The following is a 24,273-nucleotide window of genomic DNA, read 5'->3' as shown; positions in this document are numbered from 1 at the left end:
AACTCTTGAAACATTTTGTCTTATTGTGTTTGGTTATGAGAGTGCAGAAAAATATTTTGGTTCTGTGTGGCATTGATTTAACAGTCCTTTCAGATACAGTGTGTTGCTCATGGTATTTAATGATTATGGCTCTTAACTGTCCAGTTTCTCATCGTAAACGTGTTAGTGAACCTCACTTTAATCTTCTTCTTATGACTGTAAAATTTTCTCACATATACCCTGTAAGTTCACATTTTGCTCCTGAAATGGACCATAACACCTATTTCGCCAGGAGGGTTGTGTGTGATGCGGGGCGGCTCTTCTCCCTCCCCATCCTCCCAGTCCGCCCAGCTTTGGTTTCCGTCATCTCGAGTTCCCCATCCCTCAGTTGTTAGATGTGTCCCTCTGATTTCAAGTGGTTTTAATCTTCTTTGTCCTCTTACCTTCTCGTGGTGGTGGGAAGATTACCACCGCGTGTAAAGGTGGAAGCATTTTTCTTGTGCGTAAAAGTCGCCCGCCTTCCCGGAGCGTACAGTCCTCCTCCCGTTACCAGTTTGCTTTTGATCCGGGTACCGCAGCGTGACTTTGCTGCTCTGGTTCTGGTTGTCTCCACAGCCGTGTATCTGACCCCCTGTCAGCTGGTCCCACAGCGGTAGTGTTTGCTTACTGCCTGGCATCGTCGTGCGCTCCGGACTCTGGCTCAATCTTCTTGGAGAAGTTCCGCTGCAGTCCCGTGCACAACACTTCTCTGTCCCAGCGCTGCTTCAAAGATACTGGTGGATTTTTTTTTTTTTTTTTTTTAAATTATTGTTATTTATTTTTTGTGATCTTGCTCCACGGGATTAGCACGAGACGTAGCCTACTATCGGACCATGTAACTAAATCAGGTATGTGCACTGATGACAAGGGATTGGATTTGGAAAGATTGTCTATTGAAAATCTATTTACAGGGTCTGCATTCAATAATTAGTGCTCAATCGTTTACATATTGTGGCGTATTACGTATTGAGTAAAATGCATGCACTGCCTGCTTTACTGAGTAAATGGAGCGTCAGTGAAGCATCCCAGCAGGAGATGAATCTTGGGGTTTTGCCATCTCGCTGCTGCTGTGATCTTCTGTTGGCATTTCGTTAAGATTGAACTGCTTTTCTGACTGGAAGGATTATGGGGACCAAGGCAGATGTTTCAAGTATTGCACACAGCTTTATATCAGACTTGTTTTGACAAGAAAGTGCAAAAAGTGAAGGTTGAGAGTGTCAGTTGAACAAACCACCTCCATGTGGAGATTTAGCAAACACTGTGAGTTTAAAATGCAAGTACTGTCTCAAAATATGAGCTCAAAATATGATATAATAGTTCTAATCCCCCCTTTTCCACTAATTTTTCTGTTTTAAAGAGCACCTATGCTAAAGAAAATGTCCCCAGATTATGTGAAATGTTACATAATATTATGCACCATGGAGAAAGAGATATGCTAAAAAATAAAAAAAAATCAGTGTTTTGCCACACATTTGTTCACAAAGTGAAAATCTCCTACCCATCTTTGGTCTCAAAGGCAGCCTTTTATGGCAAATTCTTTTGCAACAACAATAATTACCTGTTGACATTTCCTGTTTTTTTTTAAAAATCTTTTTTTCGTTTGCTTTTATTTATTTATTTTTTTGTTCCTGTTATTTTTTTTTCAGAATATTTGCAGACCCGACATGCAAAAGTAGATGTATTTTAACTAAACAAAAGAAGCTGATTTTTTTTTTTTTTTTTTTAAAAAGTCCTGCTTTTCTCATTTGGATTACAAAAGAAAAACCCAACTTTCCCCCTGTCTTGTGCACATGGCAGCTGATCTACAATAAGGGAAGAGCATTGATCCCTGACACAGTCGCAGCAGGAGCTGTGCTACCATGACCCATTTCTCACGCAGGAAGGCTAGAAAATACAGCCTGACTGAATAACTGTGTAGAAGGCTCTATGTATCCTGTCTTCTCCTGCCTCCCCTCCACCCTCGGCTCCTCCACCTCCTTTTACTGCCATACAACAGGAAGTGGGCTGATTTCCCAGAGGAGTCTGCATTCAGGCCTGTCACTGCTAATGCAGCAGCAACAGACAAATATGTATTAAATACACAGGTAGTGGTGTGATGTGGCAACACTTCAAACCACTGATGGAAATTATAACTAGCTGCCAGATACATTTGATTTGTCAGAACTACGTGATTTTCTAATTGCTTCTTTGGCTAAAGGACTAAATTTTTGATAAATCTTCATTAATTCAGGAAAGTGTCCACCTAAACTGCTTTATTAAGTCTGACACTGTCACTGTTGGGAGTTGAGTAACGGATGTTTGTGTTTCATATGTTTCTTTGGGACCTTGTGCACACTGATGGAAGCTTTTCAAAACTTGTCAGACAAACTGACCTCCACATCTTGGGATTTCATGTAGCAGAGGCGGCACATTGCACATGACACAGTTTGCAGACATACGTTTTCAAGCCACTTTGATCATACACAAGTTTCAATGGATAAATCTTCCTTTAACATTTTCAAAAAATTTGAGTCTTACTCTAGAATTTAAAGATACATTAAAAATTTACACCACCAGGCCTAAAGAAAAAACTAACAAAGAAACGTAAAAACAAACAAACAAAAAAAAAAAAATCACAAAAAGTCACACACGAATATTTCGATGGACCAGCTTTAGCTTTGATTTCAATATGCATTCACTGTGGCATTGTTCGATGAGCTTCTGCAGTATGACAAGATTTATTTCCGTTCAGGGTTGGATTAATTTTTCACCACGATCTTGTATTGATGATGGGAGAGTCCAACAGCCACACAAAGCCTTCTGCAGCACATCCTAAAGATTTTCAATGAGGATTCTGAGGGGAGCAATCTAAATGTGAAAATGATGTCTCATGCTTTCTGAAGCACTCTTTCTCAATTTTCGCCTCATAAATCTTGACCAGGTTTTCTTGGAATATCCCCGTGTCATCAGGGAAAAACAATCCATTGATGGAATAACTTGTGGACTAAGTATTTAACCCTTTCATGCACAAATAAAAAACAACATTTTTTTAAATACAGTATTTTACCTCTACAGACATATGAAATTATACTTTTTTTTTATTAGGGATATTTACAATTTATCCTGGTTTATGATTTATTTTAATATATTCTATAAAATATTTATAAAATAATATATAATCATAATAATATTTTGTAAATCTTCTATAAAATATAGCTGTATCATCTTTTCCTATTTATTGCAAAGGCAAACTTGCATCATTACATTTTGTTCAGTTATGTCGTGTATTTATTTATTCTCCAGTGAGTGGAAAGTTATTGGATGACTCACTAACGTCCACTGAAGTGTTTTATTAACCAAAATGCCATCCTCATTCATGAATATGCAAAAAAAAAAAAGCTTGTTAATAAGGCACTGTGCATGAAAGGGTTAAGGTAGTTAGGTGCTGACCTCATTCACTTAATGTGTACCTGGTAGGCCACATGTTATGCTGTTCCTGAACCTAAACCTGAAGAACTGCAGCAACCCCTTATCACAGTCCAAAGCTTGTATACAGTAGGTGTCAGGAATGATGGCTGCAACACTTCATCTGCCTCTCTTCTTAACCTGATGTTCTCGTCTTTAAGCTCATGACAGTCATTGAGATTTTGCGGTTATAAATGAACAAATACAAACAATTTCAGATTTTGCGTGTGTTAGTAAACTAGAATTATTTTTTGCAAACATCTATTCACAGATTAAAAGCAAAAAAGCTGCATGCAAAACTCATCTGTGGCCCCGTGTTAACACTCCTATCTGACTGGACAATGACAAACCAGACCCTCCAGTCGGAGAGCAGACAGCTTCCAGACTTTCCGAACCACTGCACACTCTTAAAGGACAGTACATAGAACTTAAAGAAGAGTGTTGTGGTTTCATCAAACTTTTAACTAAATTGCAAATCACCATTATTTAGGCTCCATGCTGTCTGTCCAGTTTTTAATAGATAGTTCTCACCTTAATTTTAGTGGCTTCTGCATCTCCTTAGATGTTTTCTCTGCTTGATGCCAATGATTTGACTCTACTGAAATAGAAAACCATCTTTTCCACAACAACAGGATGTGCCTTTCAAAATGGTTGTTTAAGAAATGATAAGCCCCTCATTGCATCAGTTAGAGTTAAATAAGTTGTTGTCAGCTCAAAGATAATTACCCATGCAATAGGAGACTCAGGAAATTAAAATTAAAGCAGACTGGTCTAAATGAATTCCTCCAGTCAAGCACAAGTAGCTGAGCTTTATTGTTTAGCAAGAGTCACAGTCCTTGCATCATGTCCACATAAGTTGAACATCTGAGGGTTTTGTAGGCTTTGGATGTGACATTATGCAAACTGCAATTAAAGGAAAGCTGAAAGAGTGTGCCAACGTCATGTCAGTCTCAAATCATCTAAGCTGTGTGAGGAATTTCAATGAGCCATATTTAAAATGAAGCACAGTTAATGTTACGATCTAAGGGCTTGTTGGTCTTAGAATTTAGTTTGTAATGCTTTATGGAGGAAGGCTGCTGTCCTACCTTTGGTTGTAAAGCCTTACCTCAGCTGACACTCCACTCAGTGTGTTCTCTGGGACAACATGCATAGAAGAGTGTTTTTCAGCCATGCTGGTGGTGTGTATATTGTATGAATGTGTGTGTGCTGGCTTGGGGTGAGTGGGGGTGAGGAGAATCTCAAACTAACTTGAAAAAGGAAAAGTGTTCCAGTGTTTCAGAGGTAGTGCTTGAATAATTCACAAGTCCTTAAGGTTTTTTTTTCTTTCTGTAGTAGCTGGATTGGTTTTTATATAGTTGGGAGTTGAGTGCACTGTAGTGGCACATTAAAGGTGAGACGAGCTGTGTCCAAGCTGCACTGCAGCAATGGCAGGACAGGCGGCCAGCATCAGCTGATCAGAACAGCTTATTTTAAGGTTTATTAAAAATCTGTGAGCTAAATCTTTTTTTAAAAAAAAGCATAAACAGCTGCAGCATGAGTATCTGCTGGTAAAAACTAGTGTTGCCTTGTACATGTTATGTGAATAATGAGTAATGGTATTTGTTTTAAACCACTGTGCCCATCCAGCATAAAGACAACAACCTCCCACTTCCTTCTGCTGACGTATGTTAGGGCTTAACATAATCAGTGTTTCTGTGGCTGATCCACAGTGAGCGCTGGCTACAGATGATTTCCACCAACATTTAGGTTGATGTCTTTCAGCTGGATTCATATCATACAACCATATTACCCTGCATGTTGGTGTGGAGGTATCTTCTTTGTGTGTTGCGTTGCCTCTCTGAAGAGTCGTGGTGGGTGCCCATGGTTGATTTCAGTTCATTTGCTATCAAATCATTTTTTGCATGTTATATTCCTGCATTGATAATCTGAAAAAGACTGAAAAAAACAGTTTCATTAAAAGAAGCAGTAAAACAAAGGTCATGTAAAAAAATGCTGTGAAACTTTTTGCTCATTTACAAGTAAGTGTTTGTCTTTTCATGCACATTAACACTGTCTGATCATGAAGACTCAGTGTTTTCATAAAATCTGTCTTTATGGGCTTTTCTGACTCTGCTGACTGAAGCACAGAATGAAGAAGGAATAAGCTGAACTGAGAAAACAAAATTTGGGACCATGGACTCCCTTAAATGATAAAAATCATTAAATTGTGACTTTTTGGTGCCATTTAGGTTAATAAATGACAAAAGTATAGTAATTTGTTTAAAAACTATAGAGACAAAAGAGCAAGTACATTTGACATGTTTCTGTTAATGGTTTTGATGTTGGTATGGAAATTTTAATGGGAATGTTAAAGGAAAAGGAAAAAAAACATAAAACCTTTTTACTAATATGAAAAAGGCTTGTATGCTTGATAAATGTTTTTTTTTTTTTTTTTTTTGTCTGTTTAATTCAGGCAAAGTGCCTGCGGCTCATCTACTGTGCTTATGGTGTTAATGATCACAGTGTTTCCATTAATAAAGTAGGGATGTTCAAAATTCCACTTTTATGGACTCTAGATTCACCCGTGCTTCACAATAAACAGCTGGATCATTATTTTAAAGTAGGAACGGACTGAGTAAGTACAAGAACAATGTAGAATAAAACTGCTTCTTGCAGCTTGCTGTTGTCACACGGACTGCACAGATTACAGACAGAGAGGCTGCGCCGTCTGCTTTCTCACTGCAGCACTCTTTGCTTTAAAACAACAGAAGCCAGACAAGAGATTTAAAGGTTTCTTGAAATAACAAAAAATCACTATTGCGGTAGGCTGAAGAGTGACGTTCACTGCTGGAAGGTACAGTCCAATCAACCCTTCAACATAGATCCATTCACTTCAGTAACACAACCATTATATATCTTATGTTCACAATACATCAGTTCTCTTGGTTACCTTTTTAATTTAGGTTTATGGGTATGTCATCTCTCAGAAAACAAGCTTTCAATTATATTCCAATAATCTAAGAGATGATTGTTATTTTTATCCTTTGAAAACATGCAATAACTTTGTGTTAATGTCACGCTAACATGGCATCCACCGATGTTTCCACAGTGAACGCTGTTTTGTCAGATCAGTTCTCAGTCATTAATGCTTTGTGTCATCTTGAATATTTAGTGTTTTTTTTCTTTTGTGAATTCTCATTTATAGTGTTGCTTTAAATCTGACTAAATGAGTGAGCTGACTCAATATATTTCATCATGTGTGCGCAATTTTGATCCCTCTCTGGAGTTTATCAGCGTAAGTTGATTTAAAAACCCAACAATGTGTTTACCTGCATTAGTATTCTTGGATTTTTATCCAAATAGCCTGTCCAACTTTCTGAATGCAGAATTTGATGGTTGTGCAGCACATAAAACCTTCTAACCAGGATAGCTGTGTACTTATCAATGCATTCTGTGTACCTATTCTTTCTACTAAACAAAAAAGGCCTTCCATTCTGACAGTCTTTTACTCAGTCCATTTACCACAATCCACAAAAGACAGATCAGGGGCTGTGGCTCAGGGGAAAGGCGGTCATCTGTCAATTGAAAGTCTGGTGGCTCGATTGCAGTTTCCCCAGACTATATGTCGAAGTATCCTTGAGCACGATAGCCTCACATTGCCTCCATTGTGCTCATCAGTGTGTGAATGTGTGTGAAACTCTTCTTAGATCACTCCTCGGAAGTGCTATATGAGTGTGTGTGTGTATGTGACTTAACTACTTATTGGTTATTGATGCTGAAGGCATTAACACGTTCCATTAAACTCATGCCACTTTTGACTCTTCAAACGTCTTCATCCGACATGATTCTTCGTGCAGCTCTGATTTAAAATCTTTGCAGTCGGTTAAAGCTCAAAACCAAAAGGTCCATTTATGTTCACGAACTGTTTGGCAGGTTGGGAGTACACTCGGTACGACTCACAGTGTGCGCCCCGTGGCGTGTTGATGTGAACAAAGCTCTGAAGTGGGTGAAGATGAGGCCACAGAGAGGAAGTCTTGTTGGCAGAGCCGGAGGCTGAAAGAAAAACGCTGTTATGTGCTAACGTAGCTGTGTTGTTGCTGCTGGCTGCTCTGTCTGTGGTGACTCATCAAAAACACACATATATACACTTTCAGACGTTATCAGGCTGACAAACGGATGCACGCAGTTAGGCAGCCTCAAAATGACTCAGCACACTTTGACGTTTACATACCTATAAGATACTCCCCTTGGGAAACTAATATAATCCTTTGTGAGTCTAGGTAAGGAGAATAAGACCTTTAAGAAAATGACTTGCATGACTGGTTAGTTGAGCTGGAGTCATTTGAGTGTTATAAATAGTATTGTGACTGGATTTTCTAGCAGTGGCAGATCTTATGGGAATACTGGAGCAACAAGAATGTTTTCCAATTTTTTTTTAAATTATTACTTCAGAATACAGAAACTAACTTAGATTAAAAAAAAAAATATATATATATATGGTCCCTATTAAGAGCAAATGATCAAGTCTTCAGTGGCTCTTATGGTTTCTAAAAAACTACCAAACTTAATAAAGATGCATTTCGTAACTTTTTGACCATAAAACTCTGCACCCAAACGTGCTTGATGACACAGTGACATCCGCCATCTGCATTTCTAGACCTGATGCTGCCCAGCAGCGTCGTGAAGCAGAGAAACCGACAGTATTCAACTTTTCCATCCGGGACACGACGTGATGTTTTGCTTCATGGTACAAAAAGGAACCGGCCGTTTTGAAGATGCAACGTCTCAGATTCAGCGAAGAAATGCTAACAGGTCAGGTAGGATGCTTGATGGATGCCCAATTAGCCGTCGATAGCGGGTGTGTGACGGAGCAGATAGCAAAAGTGCTGTAGCGTGTCTTTAAGGAAGTTAAAGACATCAATTATTACAGCCAAATTAATGTTGTTGTGTTTTATTGTGGGTTTATAGAGAATCTTATTTTAATAGCTAAATATGAATTATTTTAAAGACACACCACAGAACTTTTGCATTTTCCAGTGATACGCCACCCACCGACAGCTATTTCAGCATCCATCTTGCATCCTACCTGAGCTGTGAGCTCTTCCCAGCCAAAAGACGATCTTACAATGACTCTTGTTTTGTTACTTTTCTCTTTTAATCTTTTTGTGTTTCTTTGCTGAATCAACGACGGTGCATGTTAAACTCAGCCAGTGTGTTATATCCCTTTCCAGCGTGTCAAGTGAAACTTTGCTGCAGCGTCACGGGGGGTCCTGGTTGAAGAAGTCGTGCAGTGCGGTTTATCAGCCTCGGGATGCTGCTATTATGCAAATATTATTCTTACAGATTTATAAAAGGGAAAGTTTAGGTAATTAATCTAAATGATCCATTTGTTACCTAAAAAGCCTAAATCAGCTGTAGAGTGAGGACATAGTATGTAGCATTAACCAATTACACAACATGCTTTGCATCATATTAACCATTGCTCGTGTCATAGCATTAAATATATAGCTTTTTTGTGCACTTAAACAATGTTTCTTCAAAAAACTAAATAAACTAACATAAACTAGTTTCTTATGTTATATCTTAGGCCCACCTGGCATGTTTCAGTCGTAATTTTCCATCTTCATCAGAGTTGTCACTGGAAAATCGGACTGACAGATCAACAAGCTGTTGGCCTGTCAATCCAATTGTCCAGAGCGAAGGTTGCCATCGAAACATGTCAGGTAGGCCTGCGTTACAAATGAATGTCTGATAACGCTAAATTAGCTACAGTGATTATAAACAGTGTAAACTGTCTGTTGTATCTTTGAGTTTAATAGTTTTATTTCTTCGCATGTGGAGATATTCAAATAAGATTTCATTAACATAGTACCTTTCATACATGAAGCACAAAGTACAACCTGAACACACCTGATCATTCACACACACATACAGACACCCCCCCCCCCCGCCCCCCCAACAGTCCCATGTTGGACTGCACAACTTTAGATGCATTTCTTCTGTTTCTTTAATCAAAAGTAAATAAAGAAATAAATGAACATCTGGCTTTGCACAGTGGGAGGAAACAATAACCCGGGGATCCTGTCACACCAGGGACCAGCCCACTAATGACTGCAGAGGGCGTCACCACTGGAGCAGCCACGACTCATGCAGGCCCCGATCCACCCAGCAGCCAAAAGGCTGCAGTGCAAGGGCCGCTCGGACAAAGCCATCCCCACGGCAACAACACCCATGTTTTGACGTTTTTTAAATTAAATGAATGGATGAGGTTGTTATGTTTCAGATTTGTTTGTGACGATTGAATTGTTTTTGGTTTTTTGTAAAAATAATAGAAACATGCAACTTACAACCAATTTTTACTCTAAAAAAAAAAGTTATAGCTGCATATTCAGGTCATTTTTTTATACAAATAGATTTTTTTTTTTTTTTTTGGGGATATGGGGACATAACTGACACTGTCACTTGGTAAAACTGTTATCTGACAGATGAGAGATGTGAGAGGTTGTTTGTCCTGGAAGTGTTTCCTCTTCTCTGTGTCTGCCTGACTGTTGGAAGAATGACTCAGCAGATTCACGTACTGTCCTGATACCGAAGGTCAAACACTTGAGGCTTTAAGCCAACATGCTGAAGTTCAGTCCTGGTTTAGCGTTGATTGTCAGCCTGGTGTCTGTATTGACAGCTGTGGGAAAAGCTAAAAAAGGCTTGCAGTCAGATGGGTTTATAACTTAAAAAAGACTTTTAGTTTTTAGTTTTGCCTGCGCTTTTTTTTTACTGGTCTTGATTTTATACTCTGATAAAGTCAAGACTGAGAGATATGAAGGATGAGATACTTATTTTCATATTACTTATTTTTTGTTTGAAGATTTAACCCCATTCAGTGTTTTAATTCAAGCAGTTTGGTATTTTGTGCAAAATTATCAGAGTGATCAGTTGGACTCTTACAGACTTTGTCACAAATGCAGAATTAAGCTATGACTTGAAGATAGGGATTTAAATGGAGATGTCCTGTATTATTGACCGATATTGGCATTACAATGCAGTATCAGAAATTATCAGTTTTGCACATAATATATATTAAACTCTTCATATGTCTCATATAATTCAAACAACAAAATATAAGCAATATCATGTATAGTTTTCCAAATATTTCTGTTTTTCTTGGCACAGCTCGCTCCAAAAATACCAGTATTAGGTGTCAAATTTGTCAAAAAAAAATGTTATGAAGATGAATTAATCTGTAATCATTCAGGATGAGACTAAAAAGGATCCCTAATATTTAGAAAACAAGCAGCTGAAGCTGATATCCTTATGTAATAGCGATGTCATTAGTGCAATGTGTCTAAACCTGAGGCTAATTGTGACATTGGTGGTTAATTTTTAATAGGAAAACAAAGATAACACTGAACCCTAACATCTGCTCACATTCTTACTCTGGAGGAAAAGCAGGCCTGCCTTCCTCATGCTGTTTCTTATCATTTGCTTTCCCATCATGACTTGGGAAATGTTCATGTCAATTTATGATCATGTTGCACTATTCCCTTAAAAGTGGAATCTTGGTTGTTCCATGTTATTTTATGATCCTGGCATGCTGACCAGCAGAATGGAAGAACAGTAATTACAGCTTCCATGGCTTCCCTGTGCCGGGCGTGTGCACAGCAATGCTGCGCAGCTGCCAGATGTAGGGAGAGGCTGGCAAATCACAGGACACAGGATGTCAGGGGTAAAGCTAAGCAGCTATAATAAAATCCTTGTAAAATTGTTAAGCAGGGGGGTGCAGCAGTCTGCACATTTTACGTCAGGTTCTTTTTCTGGTCAGTTTCCTTTCTAGAAATCTGTTCGAGCACAAGTTAGGTGCCAAATTATCTCAGTCTCCCTGTGTGGAAAAGATTGTTAAGACTTTGAACAAAGGGATGCTGAGTGATTGCAAAACATGTCCAGTCTGAGGAATGAAGTTTACAACCTATCCAGCAGGGTTTTCAGTATTCTATAAAGTCTAGGTGACCAAGTATTGTAACTTCAATTTATATATCTGTTAGATATTCCAAACAGGAAAATACTAAGAAACACTAATACAATTTTAAGGATAATATTTTGACAACTTTGGATTGGAATAAATATAAAGACAGACAAAGTGGAAAATAAAAGGAAAAAAAGTCAGAGAGGCCAGGCTAAAATGGTTTGAGCATGTGCAGAGGAGGGTTAGTGAATATTTTGGCAGAAAGAATCTGAAGTTGGAACTACCAGGGAGGAAGCTTACAGGAAGACCAATGAGGATATTTGTGGATGAAATGGAAAAAAAGATATGATAGATGGTGTAAGAGAAGAGGATGCAGACGGCTGGGTTAGACGGAGCCAGACGATTTGCTGTGGTAACCCCCTAAAGGCAACAGCCCAACAAAAGATAAAGGAAAAAAGAATGAACAAATGATACTCTGTTGTAGGAATAAATTCACATGTGGTATTATTGTGCTTTAATGTTCACTTCACAGATGCGCTCAATAATAAATCGAGAAACATATTTTATTTAAACTTTTCTGAAACATTCGGACACTGCTGTTTTCTGTTTTGCAATGTTCACATAATAAGAATAGAAACACGAATTCCAACATGTGTAAGCCATAACTTTGTGACTTTATTGCAAAAAGCTAACCAACTGAGGGTAAAAGCACAGTAGAAAAATAAGAGAAATCAAGTGAAAAATACTTTATGAATCCCAGGGAAGAAATGCAGGTGAGGGGAGGAAGTAGAACAACAACAAACAATGTTTAAATCATTGTGCAGTCCTATTATTGTAGTCTTCTTAATAAAAGTGTGATAGAAGCCCATGGCTTAGCACCTCCCACCATCCTCTTCTTTCTCCTCACAAGCATTGTGGCCAAGTAAACACGAGCGAGATGTTTCATAATGTTGGAGCTGTGGAACATGCTGACAAGATGAAACTTAAGCTTTATCTGTGTAGGCAACAGAGAAAGGAAATCAGAGCAATTGTATAGAATCTGAGTGTACATTGTGAAATGTCAACATGTTTGTGCTGTGGCTCAATAGAGGAGGTCACATCATGGCATGTGAACTAATGCACCCACTGGCACATCATCACATATGAACTCTGTGCTGATAACAAGTTAGATGGTTCCTCTTCTCTTTAGCTTTAAGTGCACAGTGATTTTCAGAAATAGATTCTTCTGATTTATCAGACTTCGCCTCAGTTCAATATAAGCTGTATCTGAGCTCAGAGAAGGCAGCAGTGGATCGAGATTTCACTTTTATATTTTTTTCTTTCCTTTGCGTCACAGAATTGAATAATTTCTTTGCTCATGAAGAGACAAACTAGTAGGGCTGTGACGATATACTTTGTCCCAATTCAATTACAATTTTTTTGGGGGCCAATTCGATTTAAATTGCGATTCTCACAATTCTCCAACATTGCTGATTTTTTTAGATTAAAAACAAAACAAAAAAATGTGTAAAACTTTCTTTTTGCTTGTCATTTTTCTTCATTTCAATGCTGCTATAACGCCCAAGAAGACAAGTAAAAAGTTCAATAAAAACAGTAAAAATGACAAAAATTTTAGAGTGCATTAATTTGATTTATTTGGAAAAAAAAAAGAAGATTTTTTTTGGTTAAAAATCTTTTTTTTTTTTTTTTTAAATTAAATTGTGAAGAAAAAAAAAATCCAGATTTCCGATTTTTTTATTCGATTTCCCCACCCCTACAAACTAAGGCATGTTCAATTTGTTTTAAGAGATATTTCTGAGTACATGTCTGAGTACATGTCTGGCTGAGGGATTGTAAATAACACGTTCAATGTTTTTTCCTCCCATACACGAACAAGCTTTATTATATTTTAAAACCTTTTATCATTATTGAATACTGCATGAAATTAGTTCAACTAAACAACTGCATGAGGAACTAATAAATAGGACTTGCAACTGAAACAGCCACGAAATGTTAAAATAAAAATGTTCAAAAATATGAAAATATTGGAAAATCAGGATGCAAAAAGAAGCTGCAAAACTTTTTTCTTTTCCTCTCTAAAGAGAAAAGGTAAAAACTCATAGATATAAGTTGTCATAAATCACAATAGAAGCAACATTTGAACAACAGTTTTGATGTGTACTGAAAGCTTAGTGAAAGGTTAGAAGTCAGGTAGAAGACTTAATACTGGCCTGAATATCTGGAGTTATTATTGAATGATTGAGAGGAAATTGAATTTGATGTATTCATAGAGATTACAGATTGGCAATTAAACACTTTTCATTCACCATGTGTGGTAAGGTATTGACCACATCTTGAGTCACAGCGAGTGAGTAGAAAGGCTGAATCAGGAGCTGGCAAGGCTGTACAATAGCCTGGAAAGCTGCATAAGAGCACATAATATTCACCAGTTATAAATCTGCCAGCAGCATGCACAATTTCTGAACATGGCTCAGATTGTATGGAGAAAAATTCTTGAACTCTGTTGTCTCAACTTCTTCCATCTTTACAGGGATGAAGTGTCTCACTATCTTTATTAATCATCTGCATTCATGAGGCCAAGAGCATCATCCTGGAGAGTGGTTCTTTATATTCATTGCATTCTCTGCCCCAAAATGACCCACAGTGAAATCAAGTAATTGAACAAAAATGTTCACTGTCATCAATCTTTGTCTTTTGGGCTGCAACTGCTGCAGAGCTGACGAGGAAAGATGCGATGACAGCTGGTTGAACTCCTGAAGATGCCTCTGTACATGAAGGTTTTTAGGGTTATGTGCAAGTGTTTACACCCAGAAAGTTGATCTATTCATCAATAGGGAGACCATTTTTCACAATTAATCTAGTTAAAAGCAAACATCTGATTAGCTCCTCCGATAATGAGGTCTATACTGACTTGGCTGATTTTGGGACTGTTCCTCCAGCACTGCATTGACGATGACACTTAAACGTTGGCATGAAAGATATTCTCATATATTGGCTGGATTGTTGTAAAGTTGGTGCTCAAACTTTATTCCCTGTTGTGTTCAGCTCTGATTAGCATAAATCGACATGATGTAATACAGACTTAAGGCACAGTTGTTTTTTTACATTTACGTTGTGAAGTTGACAGCAGCTCTGCAGCAAGTCGTCAACATGTGAACTTTTCACCTCACAACAAAAACCACATGATCCAGACGGGCATCTTATGATTTAATTCACACAGTTATGTTTTCTAGTGCAACTAATATATATATTTTGTTTACTATATACATTTTACCATTTATTCTGTTTTAACTTTGAATAATCATTACACAATTTCTAAATCACTTTAACCCCACTTCCACCCCACATTTGGGTTTATTTCACACCCACATGTGTGCAAGAACATGCATTTACTTACACAGAGTGCACATAAATAAAAACACACGCAAACGCCCACGCCAGGCTGCAAGACTACAGAGGATGCAGATAGAGGAAAGCTTTTGGAATGCCAGATAACAGGATTAAACTAATTACATTTCAGCTGTGACCATGAATCCTGTTTGGATGTGTGACTTATTTTCTACAGCAACACAGTTGTGGACTTTGGATGACAAAATGGTTGATATTTGTTGAAATAGTGCATGAATCATTGCCTGTTCATGGGATTTGGATCTGAAATGCAGAGATACTGGAAGCTGTTAGAGCAAACAAACTAAAAAGTAGTTTAAATGAAGAGGTGAGTGTATTAATTCACCTGAACAATCACATGAGTTCTCTCACAGGACATAAAACAACTCACGACTGGAAACATTGTTACATTGTTAGACTTTTGCTGATCTGTGTACTGTTTTGTTTTTTGTTTTTTTTTTACAGTCAAGACATGAGAATGAAATAAATCCAAAAATTCAGTCAAAGTGTGATGAATGACTAACAATAGGATAGAACTTCTGTGCAATAAGCAACACAACTAAAGGTAGGGTAGGTAGTACCCATGAGAAATGTGCCAGAATCCCCTGCATTATGGTCTTGTTGATGTTTTCTCCGGTTTGAAGTTGCTAGTGGATTAAACATTTGCTTAATGAGGGAAAAACATCACATATTGGCTTCTTTTACATACCTAATTGATTCCATCAGGAACATCAGGAGAGTGTAGAGCGAGGACCAGTATCCATCAAGTTTTCCAAATGTCCCTGATGCAACACACCTGACTCAGACTCAGACAAGTTTTGCACAAGTCTGCTAAATACACATTGATTTAAATCAGGTGTGTTTTAACAAGGATACTTGGAAAGCCTGCAGGACACCGGGGCTTGAGGACCAGGGTTGAGGATCCCTGGTGTAGAACATCCACAATCAGCCACAACAGTTTGGCACATCCTGACCTCCTTGGCATCTCATTCCTCAATTTGGAGTTGTTGAAGGTCACCCAGTTTGTGTTGGTCTCTTCAGCACATACAGCACATCCAAGATGATCCCACAAAATTCTGTTGTGTTGAGGTCTAGACTCGGAGCAGCCCGTTCAGTCCCCTCTACCACCAAACTCTGGAGGCCTTCTGTGATGATCTTGCCTCTGTCGGGGAGAGCCTTGTCATCCTGGAAGATGGAATTGGATCCCACATACTGGAGGTTTCGGATCACCAGTGACTCCACAATCTCATTCTGATATGTTTGTCAATTACTTAGGTGCCCGTTAGGTGCCAGTTTTACATCTGTCACAAACACACACCTGACCGCACACACCAACAGGAGAATATTGCAAGATATTTTGGCATCGTTTTTGAGGGGGCTACCCACGCATTTAGCTGTGTTGCTCATTGCAGGAATTAATAAACAGATGTATTTAATTCGGTCCTCTGAAGGCCGCAATCCAGCAGGTTTTCCATGTATTCCTGCTCCAACACAGCTGACTCACATTAATGAGTCATTGTGCAGAACCCGATTGGCTGATAGATCCATTTAATTAGATTCAGGTATTGAAGCAGGAATACTTGGGAAAACTTGCTCCATTGCAGACCTTGTGGAACCGAACTGAATACCAGTCCTAAAGTAAGGTTGAATGTGCTGAGCCTAGAATACACTGCCGCTCAAATTTGCTATGCACTACCAGTCAAAAGTTTGGACACATTTTTCTATCTGATTTAATGGAAAAGTGTGTCCTAACTTTTAATCAATTCATTCTTCTGATTGATCTTTATTTTCATGTCTTTACATGGTCAGTTATTTATTCACTTTCTATTACTTGGCTGGGTGGCAGAGGAGCAACAGAAACTGGCGCTGAAGCTAGATCAGCATATTTCAGACAGCTTGAAAAGTTTGCTTCGATGGTTTTCACTGGAGCTTAAAAGATGTTGAGGAGCAAAATGAAAGTTTTCTTTCAGTCAGTGTATCCCTGAAAACTTGAGCTGCCATCATTCTTCTTGCAGTGTGTTTACACAGCAGTGCAAACTGCTGCACGCAGCATGGCTTCCTTAAATGAAGATGAATTTAATCAGGCTTTACATGGATCGCACTGCAGTGTCAGCTTTAATTGGATTAGATGTTTGTGGTGAGCGTTGAGGTTTAGTGGTGTTACTTAGTAAATGAATTGCCAGTGTGGTTTTTTTTTTTTTTTTTTTTTTTGCACACTGACTTGATGAATACATAGAAAACTCTACTGTCAACTCTAATGGATGTTTTATTAGGATGTTGGAATTTATGTGGTAATGCTTAAGTGTATGTCTGACTACTGTACGTGTGTGTCTTTGTATGTGTGTGTGAGAGTCTTATCAGTGTTCAGGGCTCTTCAGGCAGTGAGTGTTGGGTTTGAGGGTCTCTCTAATCTGGACCCAATAGTAACTGATCCAGCTTTTATTCTGCCTAGAATGGCTTGTCTTTGTGTGTGTGTGTGTGTGTGTGTGTGTGTGTGTGTGTGTGTGTGTGTGTGTGTGTATAGTGTGTGCTGACATGGATAATTTGTCAAGTGAATTCAACAAAAATGAATCTAACCAGCAAGTTTGTCTCAAAGTGCTTGCGGAGCAACATGTAAACAGGAGATTAAAACAAATCTGTGTATTATTTTATGTATGTGTGTCTGAGTAAAGGATGATGTGGTACAACATTGACTACGTTTCCATTTCCCCTTTGCAGGATAAGTCGCTGTGCTGGCATTAATTATGAAAAATAGTTCAGTGTGCCTCGTCTGCGATTGCATGAGGTGGAGTCGCATTATGATGAATGGTTTTAAGGGGAATCTGTCAGCTGCCATCCCATTTGGTCTCCAAAAATAATTGAAAGTAGTGTACTTTCTGACAGAAACATGCTTTATGAGTTTGGTGCCAGAATAGTGGTTCAGATCACAGCCTGTGGGAGAAGCACAGCCCCCTTTTCTTCTCTTCTGTGGACAGTTTGACTTCCTTGGCTGGGGCGAGGTTTGGACAGTGGCCTTTCTGTGTGGAGTTTGCATGTTCTCCCTGTGTATGTGTGGGTTTTTTTGTCCAAAGACATGCATGTTAGGTTAATTGGTTACTCTAAATTGCCCATAGGTGTGAGCGTTAGTGGTTGTTTGTCTCTGTGTGGCCCTGCGTTGGACTGCCGAGCTGTCCAGGATGTACCCTGCCTTTCACCCTCAGACTGCTGGGATAGGCTCCAGCTTCCCTGCAGCTCTTCATTGGATTAAGCGGTTTGGAAAATGAATGAAGGATTGATGATTTTCATATCTCCAACCAATACTTTATTTTCACTAGAACATATATAATCAAATGTTTAAATAACAAAAACAAGTTTGTCTTATGTGTCTCCACTATTTACTTTGAGTGAATCATTTGTCAACAACCTGCATGTTGGTCTGGTGGTTCGTATCATTGCCTCAGAGCAAGAGGCTTCCTGAATCGAGCTTTCAGCTTCCTCCCACAGTCCACAGACATGCACGTTTGGTTCATTTGCCACTCTAGCTTCTCTGTAGCAGTAATTGTGAGTGTGAGTAGCTGTTTGTTTCTCTGTATTGGCCTGCTGGACTGGGATCTTGTCCAGGGTGTACCCTGCCTCTTGCCTTGTAGATGCTGGGATATGCTCCAACCTCTCATGACTCTGCAGAGGAATTACCGGGTATAGAAAATGGATGGGTGAGCTCATCTTAAATAATATGCCAGCAATACATCGCCAACAAGCTGGAACAGGGCTATGCTACTGTATCGCATGCTCTCTGTTTTTAACAACAGGAACTGTGGAGCCCTGTTGTTGCACCTCTGGGAGAGGAATATTGTGCTTTTCTGGTGTGATTTTGGATTTTTGCTGCTTAATATTCCGGCGTCCTCTTTGCTGATGAAGTGAATGCTCATAACAAGCTTGGTGGTTCCCTTTCCCTGTAGTCAGGAGGAAACAGCATGAATGATTTACTAAAAGAATTTCAAATATTGATCATTCTGACCACAGAACAAGTTTCCATGTTGCCTCTGCCCAATTAAATGAGCTTTGGCTCAGAGAGGATGTGGCATTTTTGGATCATGTTCACATATAATTTCTTCATTCTATAACAGACCTTTAACGAGCACAGAAAGTTGTGCTCATAGACAATCTTTTCTGTGTTTCTAAGTCAACACATTGATCTCCATGACAGAATTTTGCATCTTTTTATTGCAGTGCTGTAGAAGTTAGATTTGATCAAGGTCAACTCCTACACTTGGTAAACAATGGTATCTGTTGCAGTTACATGGCAACTCTATCAACAACAGCAGTCAGCTTGGACAGTGTATAATTAGCAACCTGTGACATGCCTCCCCACGTAAAGAAGTATTGCTGCAGAGATGGGACAATATAAGCAATGAGCTTCTTCTGAAGAGAAGCCTTCCTTGTCCCACACTGAAGCTATGTTAGTTTGGGTAATAAAGTAGTCCTTTCTGCTATCAGTAGCTGTGTCCTCTCTGTTGCATCAAGATAGTATAAAATATTCCACAACAGTGCCACTTAAGGGCCCCATCATCACAGGCAACCAGTATTGATTTTTGACTGTGTTCTTTGTGCACAATGATAACACCAGATTATCTGAACCCTTCTATGCAGTATATGTGGTTGAAAAACCTTCTGAAATTGCTCCACAATTTTTTAATGTAGTTATATTTTTTTTTACAGATGATGAAGCTAAACGTGACTTCTAAGAGACTCTACCTCTTCAAGGTGCTCTTTTTTTTTATTTTCAATTATGTTACAAATGTACACAAAATGGAAAAAATGAATCCTGATGAGATGTGCAAACCCCTCATTAAGTTGATGCTACAGTTGATGCTCCTCTTCTTAGTTTTCAACCTAGCTGGCTTCTCGTCTTTACCCTAAAGCCTGTATGGTCCAGATTTAGGGACCACATCTTTAAAAAAGTATTTTATTCATTTGTTTCTGTGTATATTGCATTCGGTAACAGTTATTCAGCCCTGACTGTAGGAGGGTCAGGTGGTGAGTACTGCTGAGGGAATGATTACCTGTTCTGCTCATCCATCTTGGAGCTGTGATGGATGTCATCTATCGCATTGCATTACTGTTCATGTGAAAACAACAGACACATTTCAATCTGCTCAAATGTAAATTAGCTTAAATCACAGAAACTGCTATGTGTATTCATACCAACACACATTTTCTAGATATACAGCATTGATACTTTTTTCCATTATGCCTTCTTTTTACACCTTACACCATAGGCACCAGGCCTCCACCCCAATCTCACGTTGGACATGTTTTTGTCAGCTGTAATAGATTTCACTTCACCTGGACAAGCCTCGGACTGCAGACTACAGTAAAACCCCAATCAGCCAGGCCCCTTGCTACTAAGTCACTTTTATTGCTGCTGTTCTGTGATGCTGCATGTGTGTGTTTGTGTGTATTTCAGTGTGGATAAAAGAGAGAGGTTGCTCAACAAAATGGATTTAATAGGATGTGAAGACTTTGATGTGTTCAGCAAATGTCGATGTTGTCATTTTAATATGATGGCTATTTACCTCTTTTTTCCATCTTAGGCTTTTTGATGAGAAATGAATTTATTTAAAGGCATTAGCCAGTCGTAGAGATACTTTTCCATCCTCTTGGTGCCACCTTGTGGAGAAAACCAGGTCCAGTAACTCGGTTGCCTCTGTTCCTTTCCTCCCTCCCTTTTCATGTCTTTCCTCAGATATATTCAGTCAGCGTGGCTAAGCAGGGCGACGTCTCTCCGCTGAACCCTCCTGTAACTACTGTTCACTTGCTCAACATTAAAAACACTCCTCTGATGTAAGTTTGTCTGATACACATCCTTTTCTGTCTTAAGTATCTGCGAATCTTTAAATATAACACCTGTTATTCTACTTGCAGGTGTTAAGCAACTTTGCTGAACGTGAGTATCACAAAATGACAAGAAGGTCTGTTATACAAGCCATTAAACTTGAGGCAAATTAATGTTAATTACATTTATGGGCATTTATACTGTTTATCTATGAATTCAAGCACTGTAGGTTTGGTCTTTGATGCAACATCAAAAAATAATGCTAATTGTTTTTTAAAAGTTGTTCATATTTGTTTATTGTTCTGTATGTTTATCTGCAAAGAGGTGCAGTTTGGTCATGAATTTACATTCATATATGAGTAGATGTTGACGAAAGGGTTAAACTGTTTCTACATAACATAAATTGACATCATTTGATACATTTTTAAATCTTTATAGTTAGTTAAAGCACTGCACCTTGTGTTACATATGGAGTGTAAAGTTAAGATAGATGGTGTTTTCACTTCAGATATAACACAAGGAGCAGTATTATAACCAACTATTAAGATTTATGAATATATTAAATTATGTCACTTTGGACCATTGTTTGCTTGGAATAAACTTCATATCTGTTGAGCATTAAACTACAAATTACTAATGATGTCACTTCCTATACCCACGCCAGAGTTTGATGGAGAGCTGGTCGGATGACAGCTGGAACTGTTGTCATAACTGGAGGAATACTGGCCACAGTGATACTTTTGTGTATCATAGCCGTGCTCTGTTACTGTAGACTCCAGGTACGACTTCACTGCATATATGGTACAACGTATGAGTAAATATCTTGCAGACACTTTGAATCATTAAACTGAATGCTGCAATGATTTCACCAGAGGGAGAAACCCAGAAACATGGTGCCAGGCAGCAGTCTGAAAGTTGGTGATTGTCAAGCATGGGGCAGCAGTCACTGGTACAGAGGAAACAGGAAAGTGGAATAATGGGGATAAGCAAGCCTGGATGAAAACATCCTAGTCAGGAACAACAATGCAGACATGGACAAAAGAGTTGGCTCAACAGTGCAATGCAGGCCAGGCAGTAGAACAGGCAGTGGGGAAACTAAAATACAAAAGATGCCAGGAGAAAGAAAAAACATCAAATATTTCATTTCTTACATATTAGTGATTTTGATTTTGACTTTCTTTATTTATTTAAAATGCATGTTTTGCTGAGTGGACCAAAAATTTTGAATTTTAAGTATGAGAAGCTAAACTTTTCCTGGGATCAAGTTAGGAAAAACAGACACCACACTTCTTCCATGATTTTCTTAATTAACTTTAACTAACTTAATTAACTTAATTGATTCCGATAATGATTGTGATTATATGATTAAATCCTGTCTACATTTAGTAATGGAGTAACATATTGCTGTATGAAATAATAATAACCAGAATGTACTCAATAAAAATGCTTCCTGGAGGTTCTTTTTAGCTTCTGCCTTCTTGAAAAACTTTTATATTCCTCAAGAACTAACACAGCTAAGCCCCCCCCTTTTTTTTTTTTTTTTTTAAATTTTATTCATCAAAATGGCAAAATCCTGAGAATATTAAGAAGGAAAAGTGGTAAATGAACTTGCTTAAATCATAAAATTACAGAAAATGTCTTTATGAAGCTCAGTTATTGACTGTATTAATCACTCCATGAAGAAACAGGCATTTTTCACCATCCTTATCCTAGAAAATGACTAACCCAGAGATGAAAATATGCCATGAATTGATGAAGTTTGCAGCTTTCACCCATTGGAATTCAGTGTTTTGTTAGAAATATCATGAACTTTTTACACACCAAAGCTTTTTCCTCTGTAGTACTACTGCTGCAAGAAGAATGGGTCTGACAGCGGCTCCATGTCTCAGCAACACTTTGCCTGCAACGCCTGCAGCATGTCTGGCCTGGATGGATCCATCATCACTCCACTGTCACTGTCGCCACCAGAGCCACCAAAACCCTCCAATCCGACCAAACCCACAGGGGGGCGACGCAGCTACTGTCCCAGCTGCTCGCCTTACGACTCGCCCTTCTACATCCGTACCACTGATGAGATGCGCAACGGTGGCGAACGCATCACCTACATGCCCACGCACTATGACAACCAGGCTCTGGCGATGCCGCTGCCCGCTGTCCGAGGCTCCCTGCTGAGGGACACTCAGCGAGGCCGGCCTCCTGATTTCTACACCAACACCCGGGCCATCAGCACCGAGGTGTGACCGCCCCACGTTGCCACACATTTACACACCACTAACACAACTGCAAAAGCTAATCTTGACTCTCATTGCAGCTGCCAGAGAGTCAGTGGAGACAACATTATCACATTTATTAAGAATTTGGGGTTCTGAAAGATTAAACAGAAAATTGTCTAAGCCAGCTGTTAATGATAAAAGTCATAAAAGCTCACTTTTAAACAGAATTCCTCACATAATACCATTAATATTTGTTTATAGAATAATGTGTCTGTGAGAAATTGTCCCTTTATTGTCCCATGTGAAACAACCCTGTTGACTGTTAGTATGCGATTAATGACTGAGGGCTATCTTACACCATTTATCATTTTATTGTGCAACATATCCTCTCAAATGACAGTTTTCTGCTTGTCATGACAAGCAGAAAAAAAAAAACTGAAGACGGAAATTTGAGTTTCAGATGAAGGCGAACAACCGGAGAGTTCTCTATGCAAGATGTCCAGCAAACTGCTGAAGTTCTCCTTCAGCAATATTCATCCCATCAACTATATCTGAGGAATATTACGAGCTCTGTGCCCATCTTGTGAGATGTTAAGGTGCTCCACATGTAGATAGACTTTCCAAGCATTTAAAAAGATGGACTATGGATACAGAAGTTTGACATCTCTCCATCGATTTGGAAACCTGTATGCAAGCAGTGGAGCCTGAGCCCATGAATGCAAAGGTGGGATGCTTGAAATGAACTTAATGAATTTCTCTCTATTACCAATATTGCAAAAAGTATGATGTGTACATATTACTGAGAAGGCAATCTCTCAGTCCCAATGTGTTCTTCTCTGAAAGTGATGCACGCTGGGATTTGAGCATTTTGAATGAGGGAGAGTAATTTATGGTTTGTGCTATTTGTCTAAACTCTCCCTCCATACTCCTGTATACTCTGATATTGAATATCTGCAATGCAAATAACCATAATTTTTTTATATATATATATATATATTGTGAGAAAGTAAAAATACAAATTTCTGTAATTAAAAGTTGTTTCACACTTCTCGTTTTCTCACTCAGCATTGCTTGTCATCCCAAATAATGTTTCCTGTTAAATTGGTCTTTTATATTTCTATGTACAGCAGGATCAGGATTCAAGGCAGAATAAGCAGTGCAAGAAACCATCACCTCTCTAGTGTGAAAAACACTGCAAAATTTTAAGATATATTTAAATACATTTGGAATTTTTATGCAGACATTTAGCAGATTTTTTTTTTCCTAATCTCCTTTCAGCATTATATTGTTCACATTTTGATTGATAAAACATTAAATAAATTCTAAATCCAGTGACATTAAGCTGCATCTTTTATTTACTTGTCAGAACCACTTCACATTGTAAGTGGTTTGCTTTGGTTAAAATGACAAAAGTGAACAGATTGATCGAAAAGTGGGAAAATATGTTAATGTTAATAATA

The 24,273-nt window shown here is 38.5% G+C and overlaps 1 protein-coding gene across 1 annotated transcript; it reads left to right on the top strand.

Annotated features, from left to right (window-relative positions):
• Window positions 1–790: 790 nt before the first annotated feature.
• fam163ab (family with sequence similarity 163 member Ab) lies at window positions 791–22,840 on the top strand (the record flags this gene model as incomplete). Its single annotated transcript, XM_079245066.1, has 5 exons — window positions 791–866; window positions 20,511–20,608; window positions 20,690–20,711; window positions 21,265–21,379; window positions 22,442–22,840. The coding sequence occupies exons 4-5, from the start codon at window positions 21,287–21,289 to the stop codon at window positions 22,838–22,840; spliced, it is 492 nt and encodes a 163-aa protein (XP_079101192.1). The 5' UTR covers window positions 791–866; window positions 20,511–20,608; window positions 20,690–20,711; window positions 21,265–21,286.
• Window positions 22,841–24,273: the final 1,433 nt, after the last annotated feature.

Source organism: Telmatherina bonti, assembly GCF_933228915.1.
Source record: "Telmatherina bonti genome assembly, chromosome: 8".
Taxonomy (NCBI): Eukaryota; Metazoa; Chordata; class Actinopteri; order Atheriniformes; family Telmatherinidae; genus Telmatherina; species Telmatherina bonti.
This window is presented reverse-complemented; position numbering and strand designations above follow the sequence as displayed.